Consider the following 25,977-nt stretch of genomic DNA (forward strand, 5'->3'; position numbering starts at 1 on the left):
TAACTTATGATCAATAAAAGTTATCGAGGACAATCCACATGTTTATAAAACAACTTATTGTTGTTTCTATATATTTCTTGAAGGAAAATTGGATGTAAAAAAAAAAAAAAAAAAAAAATAACATTTGCATGATAAATTTTTTTAAAAAACATGCAAATTCAAATCAATGTTTATAATAAACATTTTTGCATGCATGTGTGAATTCGGAAAAACTTTCAGCTTTACATTAATTTTATGAAAGCTTGTTAATGTTGTATCTGATTACAATAATACAATAACTAGCAAAAAAAAAGTGAACTAATTAGAACAAATTTTCCTTTATAAGAAACTATTCTTTTGGTCTCCATGAGCTTGCTATGGAGTGTCAACTATATAATTCTGATTATTATTAATTAGCAAGGTCTCTTGACTGACCTGGGACTGAATATCTTCTATTTCAGCATATGATTATGGGTCCCTCTTTCTATAGCAATAGAAAAGAAGTTCATGAAAGCAAAGTTTCATACAAAAGTTTCTTGTTTTGACAGGAATATATTTTAACAAACAGTGTATATGTATTCTTTGTTAATTCTTCATCTTAAATTTATTCTAGGAAGGTTTGCAATACAAGATCAGGTTAAACGCTAAACAAAATACTTTGTGTTTTGAGTTTAACCAATCATTCATAAGACTTTTTTTGTTAATTCTTGAATTTTTTTTTTAGGAATATGATATCAAAGCCTACCTGTTATTACTTTTTTAAAAATACATTTTTTCTTTAATGTGGCTCCCATGAATGAAAGTTTTTTTTTTCATTCATACCATTGGTAGGCTAAGGATTATTATTTTCCCCATCCCCCATTTTTTATTAATTTATATTTTCTAATATTTGTATTTATTTATTTTTTACAATGTCTGGAAACCTTGTTCTAAAGACCAGACATGGAACTTTTTTCAAGTCACTTCAGGACTCTAATACGAAGGGCAGTAGACTTGGTGTCAAACTAGTGACAAAGTTCATTTCCCAACTAAAGACAATGAAAGAAATCCATAACCTGTTGGCTGGAGAATGAATACACTAACCATTCAGTCAACCAGGTCATTAAATGTATACTTCTTATTGTGGTTGAGGTAACTTGTGGCATATGTTAGTATTTTGTCAATGTATTGGATGGACTACAATAGGAGTCCATCCAATACATCGATAGTACAATAGTTGTTTTTGATTCCAAGTAAATTTGAATAAAGTACATATTAAAATCACCAGTTCCATTAAGCATATTAAAAATAAATTTAATGGAGAGAAACAGAACTAGATTGACTTATGAATTTTAATCTATATATGTGGGAAATGCAGCGGTGAAGTTTATGGCTTAAATTTCAAGGTGCACAAAAGAACTTTTAGATGACACAAATATTTCTGTGGTTTATCATCAAATCTTTATTTAAATTCTAGTAGTATGGAGACTACATGTTGTTAAACATAAACAGATTTAAAATAAAGAATATAACCTGACAAGTTTCGTAAGCTTCTGGACTTTACATCATCAGGAGTAAAAGGTGTGTATAATTAATTTTTTTAAATCTTTTTTTATACATCTTGTATCCTTAATGATATAAGTCCAACAACTTACAAAACTTGTTGGATTATATTGTTTATTTTAATAAATTGGTTATGTTTAGAAACATGTGGTCTCCAAATCAGAAATTAAACGTTTGCGGAGAGCCAACCAGGGCTTCTGACCTGATGTCCAATCCTCACCTTCTCGTGGTGCACCCTGTTGGGTATCTACCTGGATACTGAACGAACGAGGATGGGCTGGCAATTTGGGATTTAGCCGACCAAATTGTATTCGTATTGGTTAAACCAAAATAAAAAATGATGGTACAACATGACAAAATTTCACGCCGGCTGGTGCATCCCAAGGTTAAACAAGGCCTCCGTTGTTTTCGCCAGGGAACCAGGGTGAACAGCGAAAAGTCAGCTACTGGAACAAATCTGAAAACAAACCCCAATTCAACAACACCAGAGTTAAAGATCAGTACTATCAATGTAAGAAGCATGAATGCCAAAGAAATGGAGCTAGCTGAGGAATTAGATAAGTACCAGATCAATATAATACGGTTGACTGAAACAAAAAAGACCAAAACGAGTGAAATCTTTCTGAGCAATAAATACAAAATGTTATATTCAGGCAATGACAATCAAGGAAAAGAAGGAGTAGCCATAGTATTCAACACAAAATACGAGGCTAATCTTCTTGAATGGCAGTCAGTCTCAAGTAGAGTAATGTGGGCAAATATGAGAATGGGGAACTGGACAATGAGACTTATTTGTGCCTATGGTCCCATAGAAGGTTCTACTAAGGTAGAAAGACCAAAACGGGTGAAATCTTTCTGAGCAATAAATACAAAATGATATATTCAGGCAATGACAATCAAGGAAAAGAAGGAGTAGCCATAGTATTCAACACAAAATACGAGGCTAATCTTCTTGAATGGCAGTCAGTCTCAAGTAGAGTAATGTGGGCAAATATGAGAATGGGGAACTGGACAATGAGACTTATTTGTGCCTATGGTCCCACAGAAGGTTCTACTAAGGTAGAAGTGGAGGAATTTTTTGAAGCTTTAGAGAAAGCAACTGACACAATGAAAAAGGAAAAGTTGGTCTTTGTTGGGGATCTAAATAGCAGAGTAGGAAATGATTGTGAGACATATAAAAATATTTTGGGAAAATTTGGAGAAAAGAGCAAAGCTAATAATAATGGCAAATATCTGTTGGATTTCTGCTCAGGACATGGACTGGTTATTACTAACACCATGAATCAAATCTTGGAGATTCAGTGGCAAACTCTGAAGAAAACATTGATTGATTCTGCCAGAGAGGCATATGGTGAGGTTGTCTGCAAGGATAAAAAAATCAGAACTCCCTGGTGGACACAGGAAGTTAAAGAGGCAGTGAAGGAAAAGAAGAAAGCATATCAAAAGTTCCTGTCAAATAAGTCAGCTTGTGCTCTTAGAGAATATAGAGACAAATGCAAAAATGCTAAACACTGTGTAAAACTAGCTAAACAAAAGTCATGGGAGGACTTTGGCAAGAATATAGAAAATAAATATCAAGAAGGTGGCAAAATATTCTGGAGGTTGTTGAAGAAGCTTAGGAATGGAGGAAAGAGTGCTGTAAAAGGAGTTAGAGATGATAAAGGTGACATGAAAACAGGAGAAAAAGATATCCTTGAAGTATGGAGTAATTACTTTGAAAAACTGCTAAATGAGACAAGCAGTGATGACCACATAGTGGTAAAAAACACTGACCAGGCATGCAGTCAGGAATACATATCCATACTTGAAGTAGAAAAAGCCATCAAAGGCTTGAAATGTGGAAAGGCAGCAGCAGTAGATGATATTCGACTAGAAATGCTGAAGTATGGTGATATAAGAGTGTTACAGTTACTGCACTGTATAGTTCAGAAAGCCTGGACGGAGGGACGAATTCCCGATGATTGGAGTAGAGCTCTCATAGTACCCATATATAAAAAGGAAAATAAAACTGCATGTGAGAATTACAGAGGCATTTCTCTACTGAGTGTTCCTGGCAAGATCTATGCAAGTATACTTGAGAAACGGTTGAGAAGAATTGTGGAAGAAAAGCTTGGTGAAGAACAAGCTGGATTCAGGCCAAATAGAGGATGTCAGGATCAGATCTTCACTTTACGACAAATAGTCGAGAAAGCATGGGAATATAACAAAGATCTGTATTTAAGTTTTGTCGATTTGGAAAAGGCATATGACAAGGTGCCAAGAGAGAAGCTATTCAATATGCTGCAGTTATATGGTGTCAATGGGGCATTATATCAAGCAATACTTAGTCTTTATTTGAGTTGTAAGTCAGCAGTTAGAATTGAAGGAAGTACAGGAAGATGGTTTAATGTTAAATCTGGTGTGAGACAAGGATGTACATTATCCCCTCTGTTATTCACTATCTATATGTATCACATTATGAAGGAAAGTGGTATTAAACATGATATCAAAATTGGAGATGTTAATGTCAGCTCTTTGCTTTATGCGGATGATGTAATACTTTTAAATAAATCCGCTACACGTCTGCAAGATTCTCTGACTAAATGGAATAGTTGTTGTAATAGATATGGTATGAAGGTCAGCAATAAAAAGACAAAGACAATGAAAATAGGCAGAATCATTGAAAATGTCAACTGTGTTGTGAATGGAGAACCTGTGGAACAAGTAAAACATTTCAGCTACTTAGGCACGATTTTTACTGAAGATGGTAAATTAAATTTAGAAATAGACAACAGAATCAGCAAAGCTGGTATGGTAGGAAGTCAAGTGAATAAATTCATATGGAATAAGAGAGAAATTAGCCAAAACACTAAATTAGCTATATACAAGACAGTGTTCAATCCAGTTTTAACTTATGGATCTGAGAGCTGGGTCAGAAGTAAAACACTTGACCAAAGACTAGAGAACTGCAGATATGAGAGTCCTGAGAAAGATTAGAGGTGTGAATAGATGGCATGAATGGCAATATCATATTAAAAACGAGGATATTAGGAAAGAATTTGACATTGTCAGCATCCAGGAATGCGTTAGCAGAGCTAATCTCAGGTGGTATGGTCACTTAAACAGAATGGGCGAGGAAAGATTAGCAAAACAAATGTTCTCTGCCAGGTTGGCAGGAAAACAACCCAGAGGAAGACCAAGATATAGGTGGATTGATGCAGTACAAAGTGCCTTAGATGATAGAAATATAGGATCTGATAATGTTGGAGTCTTGACAAGTAACAGACTGATTTGGAGGAAAATTGTAGATAGGAAGTTAGTAATGGTGTAATTTTTTCATGTAGTACTATCATATCCTGTACACCCCTTGAGGGTACATGGCAGGAATTTGATGATGATGATGACTTAGAAGATAAAGTGGTCTCTCATATATATATATATATATATATATATTTATTATAATCTGTTGCACTTAATGTAATTAGTGTTTTCATCTTCCATTCTCAGAGGCTTGTACTTCCAATGGAGCCAAGATAGTTTCACCTATGTAATCACCTAAGCAACCTTGAATATGATGCTGTTGACTATAGCAAGTGTTAAATGTCTCACAAGAAATCCAAATGCAACTTTTACACGAATTTCAGTGAAATTAAAGCCTAGATTTATCACATTAAGAGCTTCATTAATAAAGATAATAGAAAGTTAAGTGATAACCATATTATCAATGTGGATGCAATAATAGTACTTGTTTGGTTCCAGTTTTAAATTTCTTCCTCAGTTTGGTGCTGTTTAAGGGTACCATGCAGGTTGTCTCATGGCAGATATGCAGAATGAAATGTATTTAATTTTAAACGGTGTATAAAACACTTAAACCTATGTTAAAAATTTTGCTTGCAAATTCATATTAAAAGATCAATGTTAAAAACACATCGAGCTTTTATCAAGTATCTGGTCAGAATTGCACTTTTCCAAAGATATAACCTCATGGTTCAAATTAATTTTGTGCTCTGACTACTTTTTTGTAGCATAATGAACAATATTTTAGAAATTCAAACCACCATGGGCTCCCATCTCCTTGCTAATTTCTTCAGAAAACATTTTAACTAAAATGTTTTAATTTTAAGTTTTAAAGTCTATACTTAAATATACCCTCCAGTTAGACATGCTAGGTGGATGATGTATTTGCAATTTGTATTTCCAGTCTAGACACATTAAAACATATTCTAATCTAAATAGCTAATATTTTAGAATTAATTTCATCATAGAAGTTGAATACAAGTATTATTAGCCACTTTTGAACAGTCTGGTCTCTAGAATAGCAAAACTTGCTACCTTTTCATTCACTGCTTATAGAAAATCCAACAGTATCAATGAGTACTGATATCATATCTGAAACAATAGAGCAAGAAAATCCAACAACACTTTTTTAAATATATACATGCTTCCAATAACACATCAAAAGCTAACTAAAAAACAGCTTTCAAAATTTTTTATTCTAAAAAATAAAAACAAAATAAAATTAAGAAAATAACACACAACTAAATCTCCTTCTCCACCTCAGAAAAAGAGCACTGTAGAGATCACAATTCCATATTTATACAAAAGCTATGCATAAATATTAACTAGAGACAACATTTAAATCGGTTTCTAAAATTAAATGCCTTTATTTGTTTTCCCCTCTTCAAAAGTGTCCCTCCATTTTCAATTTTAGTAGTTGACGAAATTGTATGTGAAATGAAACAAGTCATCATGACTAAATGGAAAGATCTGCAGTAAATAAGAAGGGATAAACACAAATCAAAATAATAATTATGGATTATTTATGTAGAAAATAACCTTTTATTGACAGAATTTTCGTTCAGCTCTGCATTTTTTGAGAATCCTGCAGACTTCAGTTATAATTAGATGCATTGCTCCATCAAACTGATGGTTTAATATCAGCTTTTGGCTCTTTATTTTAGTAAAGATTTTACACACAAACCGAGAGTTCGCTAACGAAAAATACACCTCTCTGACACTTCAAGTTCCTTAGTACTGAATGAGAGTTTTTGCTCTCTTAATGTTTCTGCCAGAGGAATCTCTGAGGAGAACCAACCAGTCTGAAACAAGTGTCAGGCCAGAGAAGGCGAATATATGGATGGTTGGGCAAGTGCTCGTGTCTTCTATATGGTCTGCACTAGGGAAACTTGTAAATGCTGGTGAGTGTATTCCCATAAGCTCTCTGGTCAGCTTTTTTTAATTTTTATTTTATTTATTTATTTATTTATTTTTAATGAAACTTTCATAGTTTCTACATTCAGCTTTGAAATAACACTGGATTTAATATATCCTTGATTCATATAATTTTGAATCGCTAAACTGAAGCCTTTTGGCTTTTTATTTTAGTAAATATGTACATGCTTTTATTCTATTTTTCATATCAGAGATGTAGATGATATGCAGGCTTATAAATTCTTTGAATAAAAAGTTATTAACTATGAATAATCCATAATTATTACTTATTGTAATATAACAAATTTCCATTAAAAAGCAGATGAACACAAAATTACATTTGCAGTACATATGCTCCAAACACAGCATAAAAAAAACGAAATTGTCTAAAATAGCACGTTGTATTCTTTCAAAAGTGGCATATTCAGAATTTGAAAATGTATTGAAAAAATGTCCATTCAGACATTTTTTTCTTTGTAACAAGTTTTTTTCACTAGGAAGTAAATTTTACTGGACAGAACATTATAGTCTTGTTTTCATCCCATAAACCACACAAAAATTTGCATCTCACTTTTTTTTTTTTTAAAACGTGGCTCCCAACGACAAAATGCTAAATCTATAAGGCATTTGTACTGTGAGTGGGCAATGGATTTTTTTGTTTTATTTTTATCAATTTAATATATATTTTTACAATAGTGTGGAAACTGGGTGTTGATATTCATCTCACACCTTAAGTTACTGCATGTGAAATATCTTCAAGTCTATGAATATAGAGCAGACAACTTTACATAATTTGTCCTTTTAGATCTCATAACACACAGCAATCCCCTTCTCTATAATATATTATACAATTATTTCTAATTCAGAATATTATAATAACATGGTGATACCTGTTGGTGTAAAGGAACTATGGGATTTTATTAAAAGAAACATGTGACCTGAGTGAAATGGAACTAATTAACTGAACATAAATTAATAGTTATTTTGAGTATAACAAACATAATCAATGCATTAAAAAAAAAAAAAAAAAAAGAAGGAAATTTAAATGTACCAGACTAGAACTAAGTACTGTGATAATGTTTATCTTTCTAGATTCCATCATGCAGGTACTAGTTTTAAAACCAACAATATAACGAACTTAACGGGGGAGATTACAATTAGATGCAATCTCCCAAATTTCAGATCAGATGATAACATGACTTCAGTGCTTTCTTTTAAACAGACAAACATATTTGAAGATACTCCTGTGAAGCAATTTTGTATTATTTCAAAGACTAGTGTCAATTCTATGCTGGATTTGTAAGGTTTAATCAACTGAACAGCCTGTTCATGCAAAGTAGAGTAAGTTACAAGAACATGGGACTCAAAAAACACTTGGCAGCAACAAGGGGATAAGCTTGTCTTTAGGAGAAGGCAACAGCAAGCAGATCTGGTTGATACGTTTGAAAGTGGCAACAAACAAAACTTCTTAGGAAAAAAATCACTATTGAGAAATCTCAACTTTTTTTTTTTTTTGTTGTTCTTAAAATGTTCGTTTATATAGCATTAAATATTATACATACATACATATAAAGATAGTCATCATCATCAAATTCCTGATGTGTACCCTCAAGGGGTGTACAGGATATGATAGTAGTATATGAAAAATTTACATCATTACTAACTTCCTATCTACAATTTTCCTCCAAATCAGTCTGTTACTTGTCAAGACTCCAACATTATCAGATCTTATATTTCTATCATCTAAGGCACTTTGTACCGTAAAAATCCACCTATATCTTGGTCTTCCTCTGGGTCGTTTTCCTGCCAACCTGGCAGAGAACACTTGTTTTGCTAATCTTTCCTCGCCAATTCTGTTTAAGTGACCATACCCCCCTGAGATTAGCTCTGATAACACATTCTTGGATGCTGACAATGTCAAGTTCTTTCCTAATATCCTTGTTTTTAATATGGTATTGGCATTGATGCCATCTGTTCACGCCGCTAATCTTTCTCAGGACTCTCATATCTGCGGTCTCTAGTCTTTGGACAAGTGTTTCACTTCTGACCCACTTTCAGATCTATAAGTTAAAACTGGTTTGAACACTGTCTTGTATACAGCTAATTTAGTGTTCCGACTAATTTCTCTCTTATTCCACATGAATTTATTCACTTGACTTCCTACCATACCAGCTTTATTGATTCTGTTGTCTATTTCTAAATTTAATTTACCATCTTCAGTAAAAATCGTGCCTAAGTAGCTGAAATGTTTTACTTGTTCCACAGGTTCTCCATTCACAACACAGTTGACATTTTCAATGATTCTGCCTATTTTCATTGTCTATGTCTTTTTATTGCTGACCTTCATACTATATCTATTACAACAACTATTCAATTTAGTCAGAGAATCTTGCAGACTTGTAGCGGATTTATTTAAAAGTATTACATCATCTGCATAAAGCAAAGAGCTGACATTAACATCTCCAATTTTGATATCATGTTTAATACCACTTTCCTTCATAATGTGATACATATAGATAGTGAATAACAGAAGGGATAATGTACATCCTTGTCTCACACCAGATTTAACATTAAACCATCTTCCTGTACTTCCCTCAATTCTAACTGCTGACTTGCAACTCTAATAAAGACTAAGTATTGCTTAATATAATGCTTCAATGACACCATATAACTGTAGCATATTGAATAGTTTCTCTATTGGCACCTTGTCATATGCCTTTTCCAGATCGACAAAACTTAAATACAGATCTTTGTTATATTCCCATGCTTTCTCGACTATTTGTCGTAAAGTAAAGATCTGATCCTGACAGCCTCTATTTGACCTGAACCTAGCTTGTTCTTCAAGTTTTTCTTCCACAATTCTTCTCAACTGTTTCTCAAGTATACTTGCATATATCTTACCAGGAACACTCAATAGGGATATACCTCTGTAATTCTCACATTCAGTTTTATTTCCCTTTTTATACATAGGTACTATGAGAGCTCTACTCCAATCATTGGGAATTCGTCCCTCTGTCCAGGCCTTCTGAACTATGCAGTGCAGCCACTGTAAGACTTTTATACCACCATACGTCAGCATTTCTGGTCAAATATCATCTACTCCTGCTGCCTTTCCACATTTCAAGCATTTGATGGCTTTTTCTACTTCAAGTATGGATATGTATTCCTGACTGTATGCCTGTTGAGTGTTTTTTACCACTGTGCTATCACTACTTGTTTCATTTAGCAATTTTTTGAAGTAATTACTCCATACTTCAAGGATATCTCTTTTCGCCCGTTTTCATGTCACCTTTATCATCTCTAACTCCTTTTACAGCACTCTTTCCTCCATTTCTAAGCTTCTTCAACAATCTCCAGAATATCTTACCACCTTCTTCATATTTATTTTCTATGTTCTTGCCAAAGTCCTCCCATGACTTTTATTTAGCTAGTTTTACACACTGTTTAGCTTTCTTACATTTGTCACTGTATTCTCCAAGAGCACAAGCTGACTTATTAACCAGGAACTTTTGATATGCTTTCTTCTTTTCCTTCACTGCGTCTTTAACTTCCTGTGTCCACCATGGAGTTCTGATTTTTCTATCCTTGCAGACAACCTCACCACATACCTCTCTGGCTGAATTGATCAGGGTTTTCTTCAAGGTTTGGTTCTTGTTCTTAAACTCTTTCATTTTTTCTTAAATAATCTTTGTGTATTTTAGTCTACAGTTCACATCTGAGAGCTGCTCAACTTTTATTCGCTTTAAAACTTTCTTACATGTCATTCTTTTCAATATGAAGTTCAATTTTATCCTGCTCAAGACTAGATGGTGATCACTTCCAATTTCAAATCCTCTGTACACTCTGGTGTCCTGCACCAGGGAGAAAACATCACTATCAACAATAACATAGTCAATGAGACTTTTCTTATTCCTTGCCTCTTCTCTCCATGTGAATTTGTGCACATTTTTATGTTGGAACATGGTGTTAGTAATAACCAGTTCATGTACTGAGCAGAAATCCAATTTCTCCAAATTTTCCCAAACATTTTTGTATGTCTGACAATCACTTCCTACTCTGCTATTTAGATACCCAACAAGGACCAACTTTTCCTTTTTCATGTGTCAGTAGCTTTCTCTAGAGCCTCAAAAAATTTCTCCACTTCTACCTTAGTAGAGTCTTCTGTGGGGACCACAGACACAAATAAGTCTCATTGTCCAGTTCCCCATTCTGATATTTGCCCACATCACGCAACTTGAGGCTGCCTGCTATTGAAGAAGATTAGCCTCGTATTTAATGTTGAATACTATGGCTACTCCTTCTTTTCATTGATTGTCATTGCCTGAATATAACATTTTGTATTTATTGCTCAGAAAGATCTCACCAGTTTTTGTCTTTTTTTGTTTCAGTCACCCCTATTATATCAATCTGGTACTTATCTAATTCCTCTGCTAGTTCAATTTCTCTGCCATTCAGGCTTCTTACATTGATAGTACCGATCTTTAACTCTGGTGATGTTGAGTTGGGGTGTGTTTTCAGATTTGTTCCAGTAGCTGAATTTTCGCTGTTTGCCCTGGTTCGCCCCAGCCGGCATGAAATTTTGTCACGTTGTATCATCATTTTGTATATTGGTTTAAGCCAATAGGAATACAATTTGGTTGGCTAAATCCCAAATTGCCAGCCCATCCTCGTTCGTTCAGTATCCAGATAGATACCCAACAGGGTTTACCACGAGAAGGTGAGGATTGGACATTAGGTCAGAAGCCCTGGTTGGCTCTCCGCATTCCTTTAAAGGCTATGTGGATGTCTCCTCTCAGTTATACAGCTTTGACCCTTAAGCACCCCTTAATATAAAGATAGTGAGGGGTTTAAATTTTCAATGAACAATCTAAATGACTGGATTTCATTTACTGATGCTTTGCTTTGTTATTGCATTTGCCCTGAAGATGCTGTTATAATATTAGAGAAATATTAGTTATAAAGCTTAATGAAACTTTGACTTTAAAGAAAATATGTTTTTTATCTGTTTTTCTTCATTAAAATAATGTTACAGCAACACATTATCCCTTGCTAAAATAAGTCACATGCAGGTGGAGTGTAAATCTGAAAGTCCTTAGTCATAACTGATTACAATTTGTAATCATCCATATGTATAGTGTTTGCTGTTCCCATGATGATAAGACAATGCTGAAATAAAAGGAGTAAATTTAATTCCTTTTGAATGTATTTCCTCATTGCCATTGAACCACAATGTCTCTTTAATTGAGAATTACTGTATGGATAAATGCAACTTAATGAAAATTTTTATATAATAAACACATGATTATGTTACCTTCTGTTGAGGAGTGAGTGCAAGTATTCTACCAAGAAAAACTCTATGTGACACTAACTCCAGCCATGCATATGCAAATCCTGGTGCCTTTTGAGGTCTGAGAACATAGAGAGTATTACTGCAAAATACAAAGGTATAATAAATTAAAACAGTTGAAATGAACAAAATATTAAGTGGAAATAAATTATGTAGTCTGTTATCAATAAGAAAATAACATTTAGTGAAATAAATTTCTCCTTCATTTCATTTATTCCATGGATTAACTAACATATTAGGATACGATACAAAAAATTATTTGGGACTAGGCTACTCATTTGTATTTGACTTGTGCTCCAAACTGTTCCCACTGTGAAACATTGATGATGAGAGGATGAATTAGCTCATCAGTTAGTCACAGAGATGAATGGTTTGGGGTACAAGCTGAAAACTAAGTGATGGATGACAGGACATTATGTGATTTACTGTATTTATTTATCTGGTCATACTAGTTTAAACAGAAAGTAATAATGAATGAATTAAGAACAGAATTAAGTTTACTTTATTGACATCCTTGAAACAAATTCTTTGTTTCAAGGATTTCAGGCAATCAAAAATACTATGGTGGTCAAAAACTCCTTAACACTGCAGGTATAATTTTGAAAATAAAGTGAAAGGAATGTTGCTCCAAAGAAATAAATGATATATCTGCAAAGAAAATAAAGAGTCTGATATGATAAATGTTCAAAATTGCCAAATTGTAATTACTGTAGCAAACTTGTTTTAATGCTGTTGCCATAGTTAGCTCTATTTATATGATACATAAAAAAAGAAAAAAATCCCTAACCAATTTATTCGTTGTATTCGTAAGTATTCAAATAAGAAATTTCATGATTTCTCTTATTGTTTCTGTCAACAAATAAAATAATAACTTTTTTTATATGTGAAATTTAGTTATTAAACAACTAACCTTTGTTCTATTACAGTTATCGTAAAGGTACATATCAAATAGTGGACCTATGATATGGCTTGAAAAACTACTGACCGATTGCTAAAACAGAGTGGGTTTAGATTACTCAAAGTTCACTCACACAGTGCTAATATACTAATGGTTCACAAAAAAGTTTCAGTGAATTAAAAATACTATTAACATGTTCACTGCCAACTACGAGTATACTCGTAGTTGGTAAACCAGCTACGAGTATACTCGTATGACGTTTACCGCCGGCAACAAGATTACTGTACTGACCTTGAAGAAGTGAAAATGCTTGGCTTGTGGAGCTAGCATCAAAACTGTGTATTCCCATAGATGGTATATGTTCTGCACAAGCCAACTACGAGTATACTCGTATGATGCTTACCGCCGGCAACGAAATTACTGTACTGACCTTGAAGAAGTGAAATTGCTTGGCATATGGGAACACACTATGCCGAAGTAGCGTGGCAGCGAACGTGTTAACTACTGAGAATGCTGAAATGTTTACAAGCACAGATTATTAATCATATGTTGGAGACATTTTCAGGCATACAAATAACACTTGTATCACACAACACAACACAATACTGAATGAAACACATGAGGGGGCATTTGTAGGCAACCTGAGATTGGGACCTCTGATGATTGTTTCAAAAATTTTGGAAAGTTTTCTGCATCCATATTTGTTTAAATTATGTTGATTTCCAAGTGCCACTGCAAATTCCCAAAACAGTCTTTCTTTTTTAAATTTACTATGATGGAGCAGGGTGGTTTTCTTCCAGAAGATTCTGTGAGTTGTATCCAATACATGGTCTGCAAGATCAGATTGATCATAGTCGTGATTGCAGATGTAAGATATGTGTTCATCTAAATGGATGGTGGCTGATCCACCTGTCAGTTCAAAGTAAATCTCAGATAAAAACTCAGAAATCAATGTTTATGTGCATGTTATAACATTAGCGGATACGCTAACCATAGTTAGCATAGCCGCTCTCCAGCCAAAAGGCTGTGGGTTCGAATCCCACCGTGGGTATGGATGTTTGTTATTTGTCTGTGTAAATGCTAGTGGTGGTCGGTGGTAGATGGCATTGGTGTAGACGATAAACGTAATTGTTGGTGGATTGAGTGGTGGAGATGGAGAGTTGTGGAGTAGGTGCCCTCCCTTGATGAGACTTTGTACTCTCTGGAGGTGTTATGTAATAATAATAATAAGTGACTGAGACGAAATATTGGAAGCATTAAAATTAGGTTTTAATCCTTTCTCAGGTGCTGTCGATACTCCATTAAAACTCCAATACTATGTCCTCCCAGCACTTAAGCCTTAACACACAGATACAGATTATTAATATCAGGACATTGAAAATATTTTTACACTGTGAATACACATTTATTTTTAATTTAACCAGAACAACAAATCAGTGCTGAGGAAGGATGTGAAAAAGAGGTCATCTTGCATGGTAGGAAATCATACATTGATGACAAAACATAGCAGGAACCAAATATCAAGAATGCAAAATGGCACATGAAAATACACAAATTCAAATAATAATGAGGAAGACAGAAGAAAGTAAACATGAAATTCTAAAAATAAAAATGAAGAATTAATGTTTATATGTTATGTTAATTTAAATCAATGTCACTTACCTGAAATCTTCATAATGAACTAAATATGTGAAGACTCTACCATTAAAATTAAAAATTTGGATTTTCAAAAAAAAAAAAAAAAAACTTCTAATTCAGAATAGTCTTTTACCTTATGGATAAAGAAATCTATCAAAAATAAATGAGCGGTTACCCATACAAACTGCATAACTTTAAATTCAACACAATATTGTACCATATTTCTTTAATTTACAGTTCAAAGAGAACAGTATCCATTTATGCTAGCTGTCCACCATTGGTCAGTCCCATTAGGCAGTTAACTAATGCTGACTAATGTTTATCAGTGTTTGTGTATTTAAGCTTATCTGCTGGTTGAAGCTCATGCTAAACTTTAGAAAAAAAAAAAATGAAAAGCACAATAAAAGAATTAACATTTAACAATTCCAATATTTTGTCTCAGAGACATCACATCATCTGGAATGCAATATGAGAATTATAACAATGCCTGCATACAATACAAGCCATAAATAAATGAACAATATTAGACTGTATAAGTAAAGTAACAACAGGGCCACCTCTGGTCATTGGTAGGTAGCCTTAGCTATTGGGCAGAAGGTCAAAGAACACCATTATTTCTTCTCTTTCTTTCCTTGGGCCAAATAACTGAAATAATTCTTACTGGAATGAAGGCTTCCATCCTTCATTCTATTCAATATTCCAGAGAGCTACCCAAACCTCAGGTTTCCACAATGAACATACAAAAGAAGTCTAAGAAAAACATTTGGCATATCACAAGTGGCTCAACTTCTAGCTTAATATGCAGCCTATGCAACAGCTGCAAACAAAGATCACCAGAAAATCAAACTGAAATGGTTAAGTCCAGGAAGCCTTGTCTCCTGATCAATGGAATTGGAACCTTCTGGTCCTTCACCAAGACCAATGGGTGCAAATTCTACTATTCCACCGCTCTTCCATAGATAACCAAGACAAAGTATCCACCACTTGACTGAGTACAATGCAATGCATAAGAGGCCAAAATTTCTAATTGGATACTGAGATGTTATTTGAATGAACCTAAAATTAAAATTACCAGTGTGATGTTAATAAAGTGCAATATTACTACTGCAACTATATTTTGATATAAATGAATTTAAGATATCACAGTGGTGGAACATGCTGACATACAAGTAAATAACAAATGCATTTCTAAAATTAGGAATATGTACATTCACTGCAGTACAATTTTATTTTTAGGTATCAATGAAAATATAAGCTCATTCAAAAAAATTTAGCGATATAAAGAGCAATGTGGGATACCTCTTAGATAGATGGTAAATGGTGCCAAAACCATATCTACAGAATCAAGAATGAGACTGTGATAATCTATCACAGTTACTATCCATCCTAGTTACAAATTAATTAAAATCTGGAAAATTACCTCAAAATTAATACATTTTGTTGTTTACTGCCATTTTCAATGAGTCAAAAAAGTTATACATTCCATGACAAATAAGAAAACTGCAGATTACTCTCACTATAACAAACTACTGAAAGGTCCAGACCAAAGCTCAATAGGTGCAACGTTATGCTAAAAGAAATTTGCTATAGAAAAAGATCCACTGTAACAAAGTATTCCTGTTGTGCGTACAAGTATGATATAATGAAAACTGACTGTATATGTTCATATTTCCGAATTTAGGGACACAAAACATGCTGATCACCATGTAACCTTAAAATGACTGTATATGTGTTTAATTAAATATTTAGTAGCATACAAAATTTCTGTTAAATTAGTATGACCTGGTGATAAGATAATATCTTCATCTTTCAACCTTGTAAGTTGAAAGCTATGTATTTTGTACATGCTAAGTATAAAAGTATTATCACAAGATACAATGTTCACAGTACAATACCCTATATATATGTTATGAAATTAACAATATCTATCTATAAGCAATTTTGCATACCAAAATGCTGTCAAAATCTGGTAACCAATAGCTTCAAGAATAGGCTCAGGGGAACTTAGTTCCAAAAACAGCATAATAAACATACGATGATAAGGAAGCTGCTGAAAGTCTGTGCTATGGACCTCATGATCTTGAAGTAAGACACCTGCTATAATTCCTAATACCTGTAAAATACATCATTCATTTTTAAATGTTAAAAAAAAAAAAAGTAAGTTTACATATTCATTGGAAAAATATAATACAGTAAATAAGTTAGGAGAAAGCACTTTAAAATTCACTAGGTATAAACAGCTAAGAAACCAACAAAGTATGATATAAAAACAGAAGTCAAGACATTTCGCCTTATGCCATGAGGTATTCCATACCATGCAAAAAAAAACTATTACCATACTATTACCGTCAGTCCCTGATAATGTAATCTCATTCTTCTTCTCTTCTGTTCTCAAGACAGGCTGAGTCCCATATGGAGAAGAGCCTTCCACCTTTCTCTGTTCAAAGCAAGTATTTTATATGTCAACAGTTTTGAAAGTCCGATGCAGTTCTAAGGACTTTATGCTATGTTAATCTTAATCTTTCCCTGGGTCTTGTACCCTCCATAGCATCCTCAAACACCAAGTGAGGAAGTCTGTCCAGCTCCATTTGTACAATGTGACCAAACAACAGAGTTTATGCTTTTTAACTATGTTAAGAGTGTGTTGAGCTAGGGATATTCAAATCTTGCAACACTTGTGCATTTATCTTATGTTCTATCCAATGAGTTCTGTTCATTTTCCTGCAGCATTTCATTTCAAAAGCCAACAGTTTCCTCTCCAAGGTCCAAGTTTCTGACCCCCCCCCAACACCACCATAAATTACACAAAAATATTATACTTTTGTATAATTTCATTTTTAGAGTTGTAGGAATTTTGTAACCTCATTATCAGTATGTAGTATGATGATTACTATGATCATACTGCATAATTAACACTTCATATCAACAACTTTCTTTGATATTTGCTTGTCAATTTTAACAGATATTTCCACCTTATAGTCACTAATAGCTATAACGAATCATGTAGATCTTGGTTTTCTTTAGGTTTTTTTCCTTGCCATCTTAAAATCAAATGCCTGTTTTGCTAACCATTTTCCCCAATCTTTTAAAGTGACCACTATCTTAGATTAGCTTTTGCTGACATATTCCTGAATGTTAGTAATGACAAGTTTCTTTCCAATATATCTTCATTGTTAATATGAGTCTGCCATTGATGACATCCATTCACCCCTAATTTTTCTCACAGCCCTCATACCTGAGGCCTCTAATCAATCAAATGTTGTATTTCTTACTTGATTTTCATATCCAAAGTTAAAATAAGTTTTAACATTGTCTTGCAAACTAACGGTTAGTACTTTCCCTAATTTCTCCTTTATTCCTTATAAATTTATTTGACTGGCTTCTAAATATACCAAATTATTATTCTATTATCCATTCCATATTTAATTTGCTATATTTACTAAAAATTGAAGGAAAGTGGCCCAAATTTTTTTGGCATGCATCCAACTAGTTCATCCAAGGTCTCTCTTCTTTTTAACCACTTTTCAAGCAAGCATGCATGGATCCAACTTGTAATACTGGTATGGCAATTCTTCTGTCATTCTCACATTCAGTTTTATTTATCCCTTTTTTTAATATACAGTGGTGCCATGGTTAACGACGGTAATGTGTTCCAGGATTACCGTCGTTAACCAAAACCGTAGTTATCCAAGGTGCGATTCCCCCATAAGATATAATTGAAAATCGATTAATTTGTTCTGGCTCCTCCCCACAACCACAGTACATATTAAAAATGCAGATAAAACTCATTTAAAATGTCATAAAAATATGGTAAATATAATTTATTTATTATACAGTATATGTATTTGCTACAAAAAAAATTAACATTAATAAAATGAATTGTTCATGAAAACAGTTAATTATCAATCTTCACCAGAAGGACAATTGGGCTCACTTCAGAGTTTTTTGACAAATGGACCTGTAAAAAACATGTCTAGGGTTGTTTGCTTCTGTCTCTTTTTTAAAATGTTTCTGAAAAACTACATGGACTTTTCATTAAATAGATCTACAGTTCTAATAACCTCAGATCTGTTTGGATTCCATTTCATAGCAACATTTTGAACTTCCTCCACTTTGCCAAAACATTTTTGATTTCAGCAGTCGTAATTTGTTCTTTTTCTCCATCCTCATCTTCAGATGAAATTTCCATTTCCTTTACATTGCTGCTTGAAAAGTTCTTTTAGTTCATCAGTAGTCAGTTCTCGGTCATGCATCGCCAATAATTCTTCAACATCTTTTTCCTCTACTTCCAAGTGAGGATCATGAGCAGTTGCCACAATATCCTTTACCAATTTGTGTCCTTCATCTGAAGTTTCTTCATTACCAAAGGACACAGTTTCCTCCATGCTGCTTTGAGACATTTCATTGTTACTTCTTGCCAAGCCTTTACAATTAGCCTAACTGCTACGACAATGTTGAATTCTTCCTTCCAAAATTTTCTTAGGGTTATGTTGGTAGCCTCACACATTTCAAAGCACCTGGTAAAAAGTGCCCTTGTGTAAAGTTTTTTAAAATTTGCAATTATTAGCTGATCCATAGGTCGAATTAAAGATGTAGTCATGGCTGGAAGAAAAATCACCTTGATAAAGTCTAATTCCTCTGGTAGCTCTTCTTGTATGCCCGTTGGATGGCCAGGTGCATTATCCAAGGTTAAAATGGCTTTTAGAGGCAGATTGTTTTGCTCAAGATAGGCTTTGACAGTTGGTCCAAACACTTCGCAAATCCAGTCTCTAAATTCTATTCTTGTGACCTTTTCTGTTAGACTTCCACAAAACACCGAGATTGGATTTAGAGACATTGAACTTTTTGAATGCTCGAGGATTCTCTGAGTGGTAGATTAATATTGGTTTTACCTTGCAGTCTCCACTTGCATTTGCTACTAAAAGCAATGTTAACCTATCATTCATTGGTTTATGCCCAGGAAGTGTTTTTTCTTCTTTTGTGATAAATGTCCTGTTGGACATTTTCTTCCAAAATAACCCAGTCTCATCACAATTGAAGACTTGTTGAAGTAGGTATTCTCCTTCTTCTATAATTCTTGTAAAGCTAGTGACAAATTTATCTGCTGCTGCTTTGTCAGCAATAGCTGCCTCTCCATGTCTGACCACACTATGAATTCCTGTTCTTTTTTTTAAAGTTGTCAAACCAACCTCTGCTACCTTTGAAATCATCATCATCTACCTCAGAACTTGATCCCAAAGTCTTCTTTTTCAAATCTTGATAAATCTTTAGCGTTCTAACAGATTGCATTTTGAGATGTAGTATTGCTCGCCATTTCTCTTTCTTTGATCCAAATTAGCAATAGATTTTCCATTTGCTCAAAAAGAAGCCCTCTGACATTCAACCTTGAAGTTCCCTTAGCAACCTTAGCTACCATAAGTTCTTCTTTCTTAGCCAAAATGGTTGATATTGTAGAATGATTGGTTTCGTATATTCGAGCTAGCTGCATAACTTTCACACCTTCATGTTTTGCTATTATTTCTTTCTTCTGTTCAATAGAGAAAATTTTTCTGTTTTTTTTTTCCCTCACTAGCTTTCTTTTTGGGACCCATTTTGTCACACAGTAAAAAAATTCACTCTATAAAAAAAAAAAGGATACGCAAAATACGGTATTATTACAAATTGTACAACACTAGGACAAGGGATACAAAGAACATATCGTCACCTGAAAATAAAAGTAAAAGTTTAAAAAAAAAAAAAAACTTTTTGAAATACAAGTTAACAGTTAAATTCGAAACCTGCAATTTTTGATTTAGTGCATTTTGCTTGTAAGGTGACAATATTAGATACAGCACTTACCGTAATATACACTGATTAGCAGCTTATAGATACAACGATTATTATACAGATGACATTTGATTTTGCCTTTCGATGGCAAATGAACAGTGACATGCACACGCCGATTTATTGTCTATATGAACCAACACACAAAAAATAAATGCTTAAATGCTTGTTTTCATCGTAAAATGCATTTATACAAATTTTAATTTCTCGTAGAAAGGCTTAGACGTTGGTTATGCATTTTCACTATGTTATTTCAGGAAATTACAACGAAATATAGAAATATATTAAAATAAATTTTAATATATTTCTATATTTCGGCAACGTCACGCTGCCATTTTCAAGAACTTAGGTACAAGATACGTGCACGCAGGCACAGCAAAACAATAAGTGAGGAAGAAGTATGAAGCTATTATTTCTCCTAAAGTCCTGATGGTGCCCTCTAGTGGGCAATGTTGGTATTCTTGGGCGATTGGGCTGAAGGTCTTCTGATGTAGGTTTCCCAAATTTGAGGAAGTCTCATGCAGCCAAATTTGTTGAGGTTTGGATCGTTTCTTAGGGCTGAAGCTGATTCTATGAAAAGCCTTTCATATCTGTATTTGTTATGGTGTATTATCCTGGCTTTCTTCCACCGTATTCTGTGGCAGGTATCCAGAGCATGGTCAGCAAGACCAGAGTGGCTGTATTGGTGGAACCGGATGTAGTCCTTGGGTTCTGAAATTCTGATATTTGCTGTCCTGCCTGTTTGGCCAAAGTAGGACAGCTTACAGCTGCAAGGGACCTAGTATACACCAGGTAGGTCTAGGGGGGGGGGGGGTCTTTAGTTGAGCGGATAAGGGATGCCAATTTTTTATATGGTTTGTAACAAGAAGTTAAGTTGTTTTTTTAGGATTTTTGTGATTTTTTCCGAGGTGCCTCGGATATAGGGTATGGTGATGGATTTAGAGTAATCCTTGTTGTGAGGGGGAGGTTGTGGTTTACTGGTTTCAATATTTTTTGGATTTTTTTTTGGGGGGGGGGGGGGGGGTAGCCATTGGCTGAGAAATTGTTGAGAATGTGGTTTAGTTCTGTGGTTAGGGCATTGTCATTCGAGCAGATAAGTTTAGCCCTGTTGTGTAGTGTCTTAATGACTTCATATTGTTGTGAGGGGGGGGGGGGATTGTTGGTGACTGTATCTGTCTGTATGGGTGGGTTTTCTATATACCGAGAAAACCAAGGTTCCATCAGGCTGGCAGGTGAGTAGTGTGTCTAAGAAAGGAATGCAGTTGTTTTTTTCCTCTTCCAGGGCGAATTTGATTCTGGGGTGTTGGTTGTTTAAGTGTGTTAAGAAGGAGAGCAGTGCATCGGAGCCATGTGGCCAAATAGCGAATACATCATCTATATAGCGAAGCCAAATGGTTGGTTTTTGTGGGACAGAGTTTAAAGCTTTCTCTTTAAAAGTTGGCCAAAGGGTGGGGAGAGTGGAGAACCCATGGCTGTCACCTCTATTTGTTTGTAGAATTTCTTATTTTTTTGTAGAATTATACTTCTTAGTATATTCTTCAATAACTAAGTAATCCTATGAGCTAGTGTGACCACCTTAGCAATGTCCTCTGAACTTCACTCCCTATCCAAACATCAGCAAATCCCTAGCATCAATTTTTTGAAGTACAGTTAAATCAATGTGATATACAGCTTGAAATGATATTTTTATCTCAAAATGCATAACTTTACATTTTTCCACATTAAACCTGCAACCATTATCTCTTTGCCCATACTACCAGCATATTTAAATCATCCTGCAACCTCTCTTAATCACTTTCATTAACTACTACAGTACCCAATTTTGCATTATCAGCAAATAACTGAATATTTCCTCTGAAATCACTTCCTGTATCATTTATGTACAACATAAACAGTAGTGGTCTAAGGTCTGGCCTTGTGGCACACTGCTGCTCACTTTCCCCTAGATTCTGCTACTCCATATACTACTCTTTGGTATCTATCAACCATCCTTGAATCCATTCATATTTGTTTGAATTTGAGTAACAGAGTTCTATAGGTACCTTGCCAAATGTCTGCAAAATCCAACAGTACCAACGTGTAGCCAATCCCTTTATTCACTCAGCTATCACTATTATAAAATGTTATAATAGTGATATTGGCTATCTTATTATTAATTAATTCCTAAGGCATGACCTATCCTTCACAAAGCCAGAAGAGTATCATATTTTTATCCATTCATCCTGAATGAATTGTCTTTGACCAACTTATCCAATCTTTAACCACCATTCCTGAGATACTGATCAGTCTTAGAATCCTAATAAGATTATATCTGTTACTACAGTCTTGAAGATTCCTTTATGTAATTAAACTATTTTGATCTTCATCCCTTGGATCTTTACCAGAGTGGAGACTTCAGTTGAACAGCCTGATCAGAGGCAATACCAATTCCTTTGCATATTCTCTTAATATACAAGCTGATGTTCTGCTTAATCCCACAGCCATATTTGCATTGATATTCTGCAATTCCTAAGTGCTTAAGATAGAGTTGATGAATTCAAAGTATTTCCAATTCATCATCAGTTTCTGTTGCAGCAATATCATCACTTCAATGATAGACCTTTTGCAAAGTGGTCAACTTAGCAACTGGACTATTTTGTTTGATGTCATGTTGCTACCATTGGCACTCGTTAAAGTTATCCTTCCATAATCATTCTTCCTTTTATTTTCCACATAGCTAAAAACTCTGGGATTTCCTTTGTCTTGCTTAGCTGATTTCTTCTCATGATTTGATTTTGTCTTTCTTACTGTGCTGGTCACCTTTTTAAGCCTGAGCTTTGTACTGCTCATGAGCTTGCTGATCACTTTTCTTTTGTAGTCCTTCCATAATGTTTTTTTTTTTTTTTTTTTTTTTTTTAATTTTAATTAATTTTTTTTGCAGCTCTTGCTAATGATATTTCTCATTTATCTAACTCCAATCTGATTTATCCTCCTGACTTTGGATATATAATATGATATTACTTCCTTCTTCCGAAAAAAACCTTGACCAAGAGAGTGGAAGGGGGGGGGGATAAAATAATTCCTTTGCATAAAGGTGAATCTAAGTCTAAGGTAGCAAATTATAGACCAATCAGTATCTCAGGAGTGGCGGTAAAAGCACTGGAAAAATTGGTCAAAAAGAGAATTCAAGAATGGGTGAATAAGAATATGATATTCTATGAGAGACAGCATGACTCTCACAGAGTATCATATGATATCAATCAATTGGATAAAGGAAATAGCTATGCGATGATACTGCTGGATCCTGCAAAGGTTTGACAGGATACTACATGGGAGTCTATTATGCAAACTACTACAAATGGGGATTGATATGAAACTGGTGATATGTATAAAAAGGTGGCTGATGGATAGATACCAAAAAGTAGTATATGGAAAAGCAGAATCTAGGAGAAGGCAGGTGATTAGTGATGTGTCACAGGGCTCTGTTCTTGGACGATTGCTGTTTAATTTGTACACAAATGGTATATGAAATAATTTGAAAGGAGATATTCAGTTTGCTGATGATGATGTGAAGTTGGGTAGGGTAATAGTTAATCAAGGTGATGTAGACAGCTTGCGGGACAATTTGAATAGCTGACAGTATGGGCAAAACATAATGGATGTCAATTTAATGTGGAAAAGTGTAAAGTTATGCATTTTGGGATACAAAGATTACAAGCTGTGTACCATACTGAGGGAGCTGTACTTTAGGAAAATTGATGAAGCCAGAGATTTGGGAGTAGTAGTAGATAGACAGTTGAAGTTTAGGGCATTTTGCTAAAGTGGGCAGGATAGTTAATAGGATTACTTGTTGATTGAAGCACACACATTAACAAGCAGAGATAAGGGAGTTATCATTCTGCTTTATAAAGCCTTGATATGACCACATCTGGATTACTGTATTCAGGTATGGTCATATGGGTTTCTTGGGGATGAGGAGGTGATGGATAGGATCCAGAGGAGAGTGGCTGAGATGGTGAGCAGTCTGTAGTATGCTCTCTATGAGAATAGACTGTGGGTTGCAAAAGCTGATTGATAGGGGAAAAAAAAAAGTTCTTGTCCCAATCAATATTGTAGTGAGTGTGGGAGAAGTGGAAAGATAAGTCTGAGCTGTCTTCTCTGTTATTATTATGTCTCCAATATGCTCTTGAATGAGGCAAACATCTAGAAGTTTGGAAATTAGACAAAAAGAGCATATCCCTGGAAGATGGACAAGAGTATGGTTAACAAGAGTGTAAGGACTACATTTTTTTTGCTTGGAGAGTGGTGAATGAATGGAATGGATTGCCCGAGTCAGTTGTAAGTACTTTGTCTGTTAATGGTTTCAAAGCGAGGTATGTGTTGATAATAGTTATTGTGTTGATAATCTCGGTCTCCCACGATGAGTCTTAAGACTCCATGGAGGCACCATGCAATAATAATAGTAATAATAATAATTTACAATGGAGGTCTCCTGCAGACACTCAAAGAGGGCATCCTGCCTAGTTGGGAGTCTAGTTTTATATCCATATGTTTCATTTAATATTGTGTGGCCTTTGTGTGTGTGCTACAATAGTTTGTACTCCCTGAATATGTCTCTGTGACTGAGATGAAATACTGAAAGAATTAAAATAGCTTTTAATTCTTTCTCAGTGTTGCTTATACTCCATTAAACCTCCACCATGATTTTTAATGTGCACAACTTTTCACTGGTTCCCATTCTCCAAAACCATTGAACAAGCTAGCAAAGAAGCAAAGATATTTTCTGTAAGCACTTAAAGCAAACTGTTAATCTCCCAAACAGAATTTATCTTCACACTCTCAACACTCAGGATTTCCTCTTAACTAGGTTCTACTTCCACATACACTGCTGAGGTGACTGCTCCTCTTGATAACCCAGATCTCATTCAAGTGGAATGCCAGGTGTGAGGTTTCCTAGAGTTTTATTCCTCCTTTCCATGGTCAAATTACTGTTTCCATTCTCCATATCCAGAAACTTGTTACTTGTTTCAGAAGTTATCCATGTTGGAATGAAGGCCTTCATTCTTCACTTCAAAATTCTCATTCTATATCCAAGCCATAGTTTTCCAAAAAATGTTTTCATTCATCATTAACAGGACTAAGCCTGTCTTTGAAAGTGCTAAATGTAGAAAACTTGCCACCTGTGCAAATGGAAGTTGTGCTTTGTGGTTTTCTCTTACCAAAGCTGTTGGGCTCGAATTTTGTCTATCTGTGCTTCTCCTACTTTATTCCTAAGATGGTAGCATTGCAACATCACATAAAGATAAAGCTGAGCAAATGGCATCATTCTTCTTTTTGTCCGACTCCAAAATAAATGACCAAGGCAAATCATCTCCTCTTTTACTTGGATCAGATCAGTGCAATGCATGCTTTTTGTGACCTTTTTCCCAAAAAGACATAAGAATCTTGAAAAACCTGGACACCAAAAAGGTTTCTGGGATTGATAGGGAACCCCACCAACTGTTCTGAGGAGATGTGCTTTTGAACTAAAACTTGTTCTTTATTAACTATGTTAAATTTTATACTCAGTTAGCATCCATCC

The 25,977-nt window shown here is 34.5% G+C and overlaps 1 protein-coding gene across 3 annotated transcripts in view; it reads right to left on the reverse strand.

Moving 5' to 3' along the window:
• Not1 (CCR4-NOT transcription complex subunit 1) overlaps positions 1–25,977 on the reverse strand; it is a 568,860-nt gene that overhangs the window by 77,977 nt on the left and 464,906 nt on the right. For all 3 annotated transcript variants that reach the window (XM_090401629.1, XM_090401630.1, XM_090401628.1), the window contains exons 41-42: positions 16,544–16,707; positions 12,023–12,140 (exon numbers count right to left, since the gene is read on the reverse strand). In XM_090401629.1, the coding sequence (XP_090257755.1) occupies positions 12,023–12,140; positions 16,544–16,707 (282 nt within the window). The remainder of the gene's footprint in view (positions 1–12,022; positions 12,141–16,543; positions 16,708–25,977) is intronic.

Source organism: Typopeltis vanoorti, chromosome 12 (assembly GCF_054136105.1).
Source record: "Typopeltis vanoorti isolate ZY-2024b chromosome 12, IOZ_Tvanoo_1.0, whole genome shotgun sequence".
Classification (NCBI taxonomy): domain Eukaryota; kingdom Metazoa; phylum Arthropoda; class Arachnida; order Uropygi; family Thelyphonidae; genus Typopeltis; species Typopeltis vanoorti.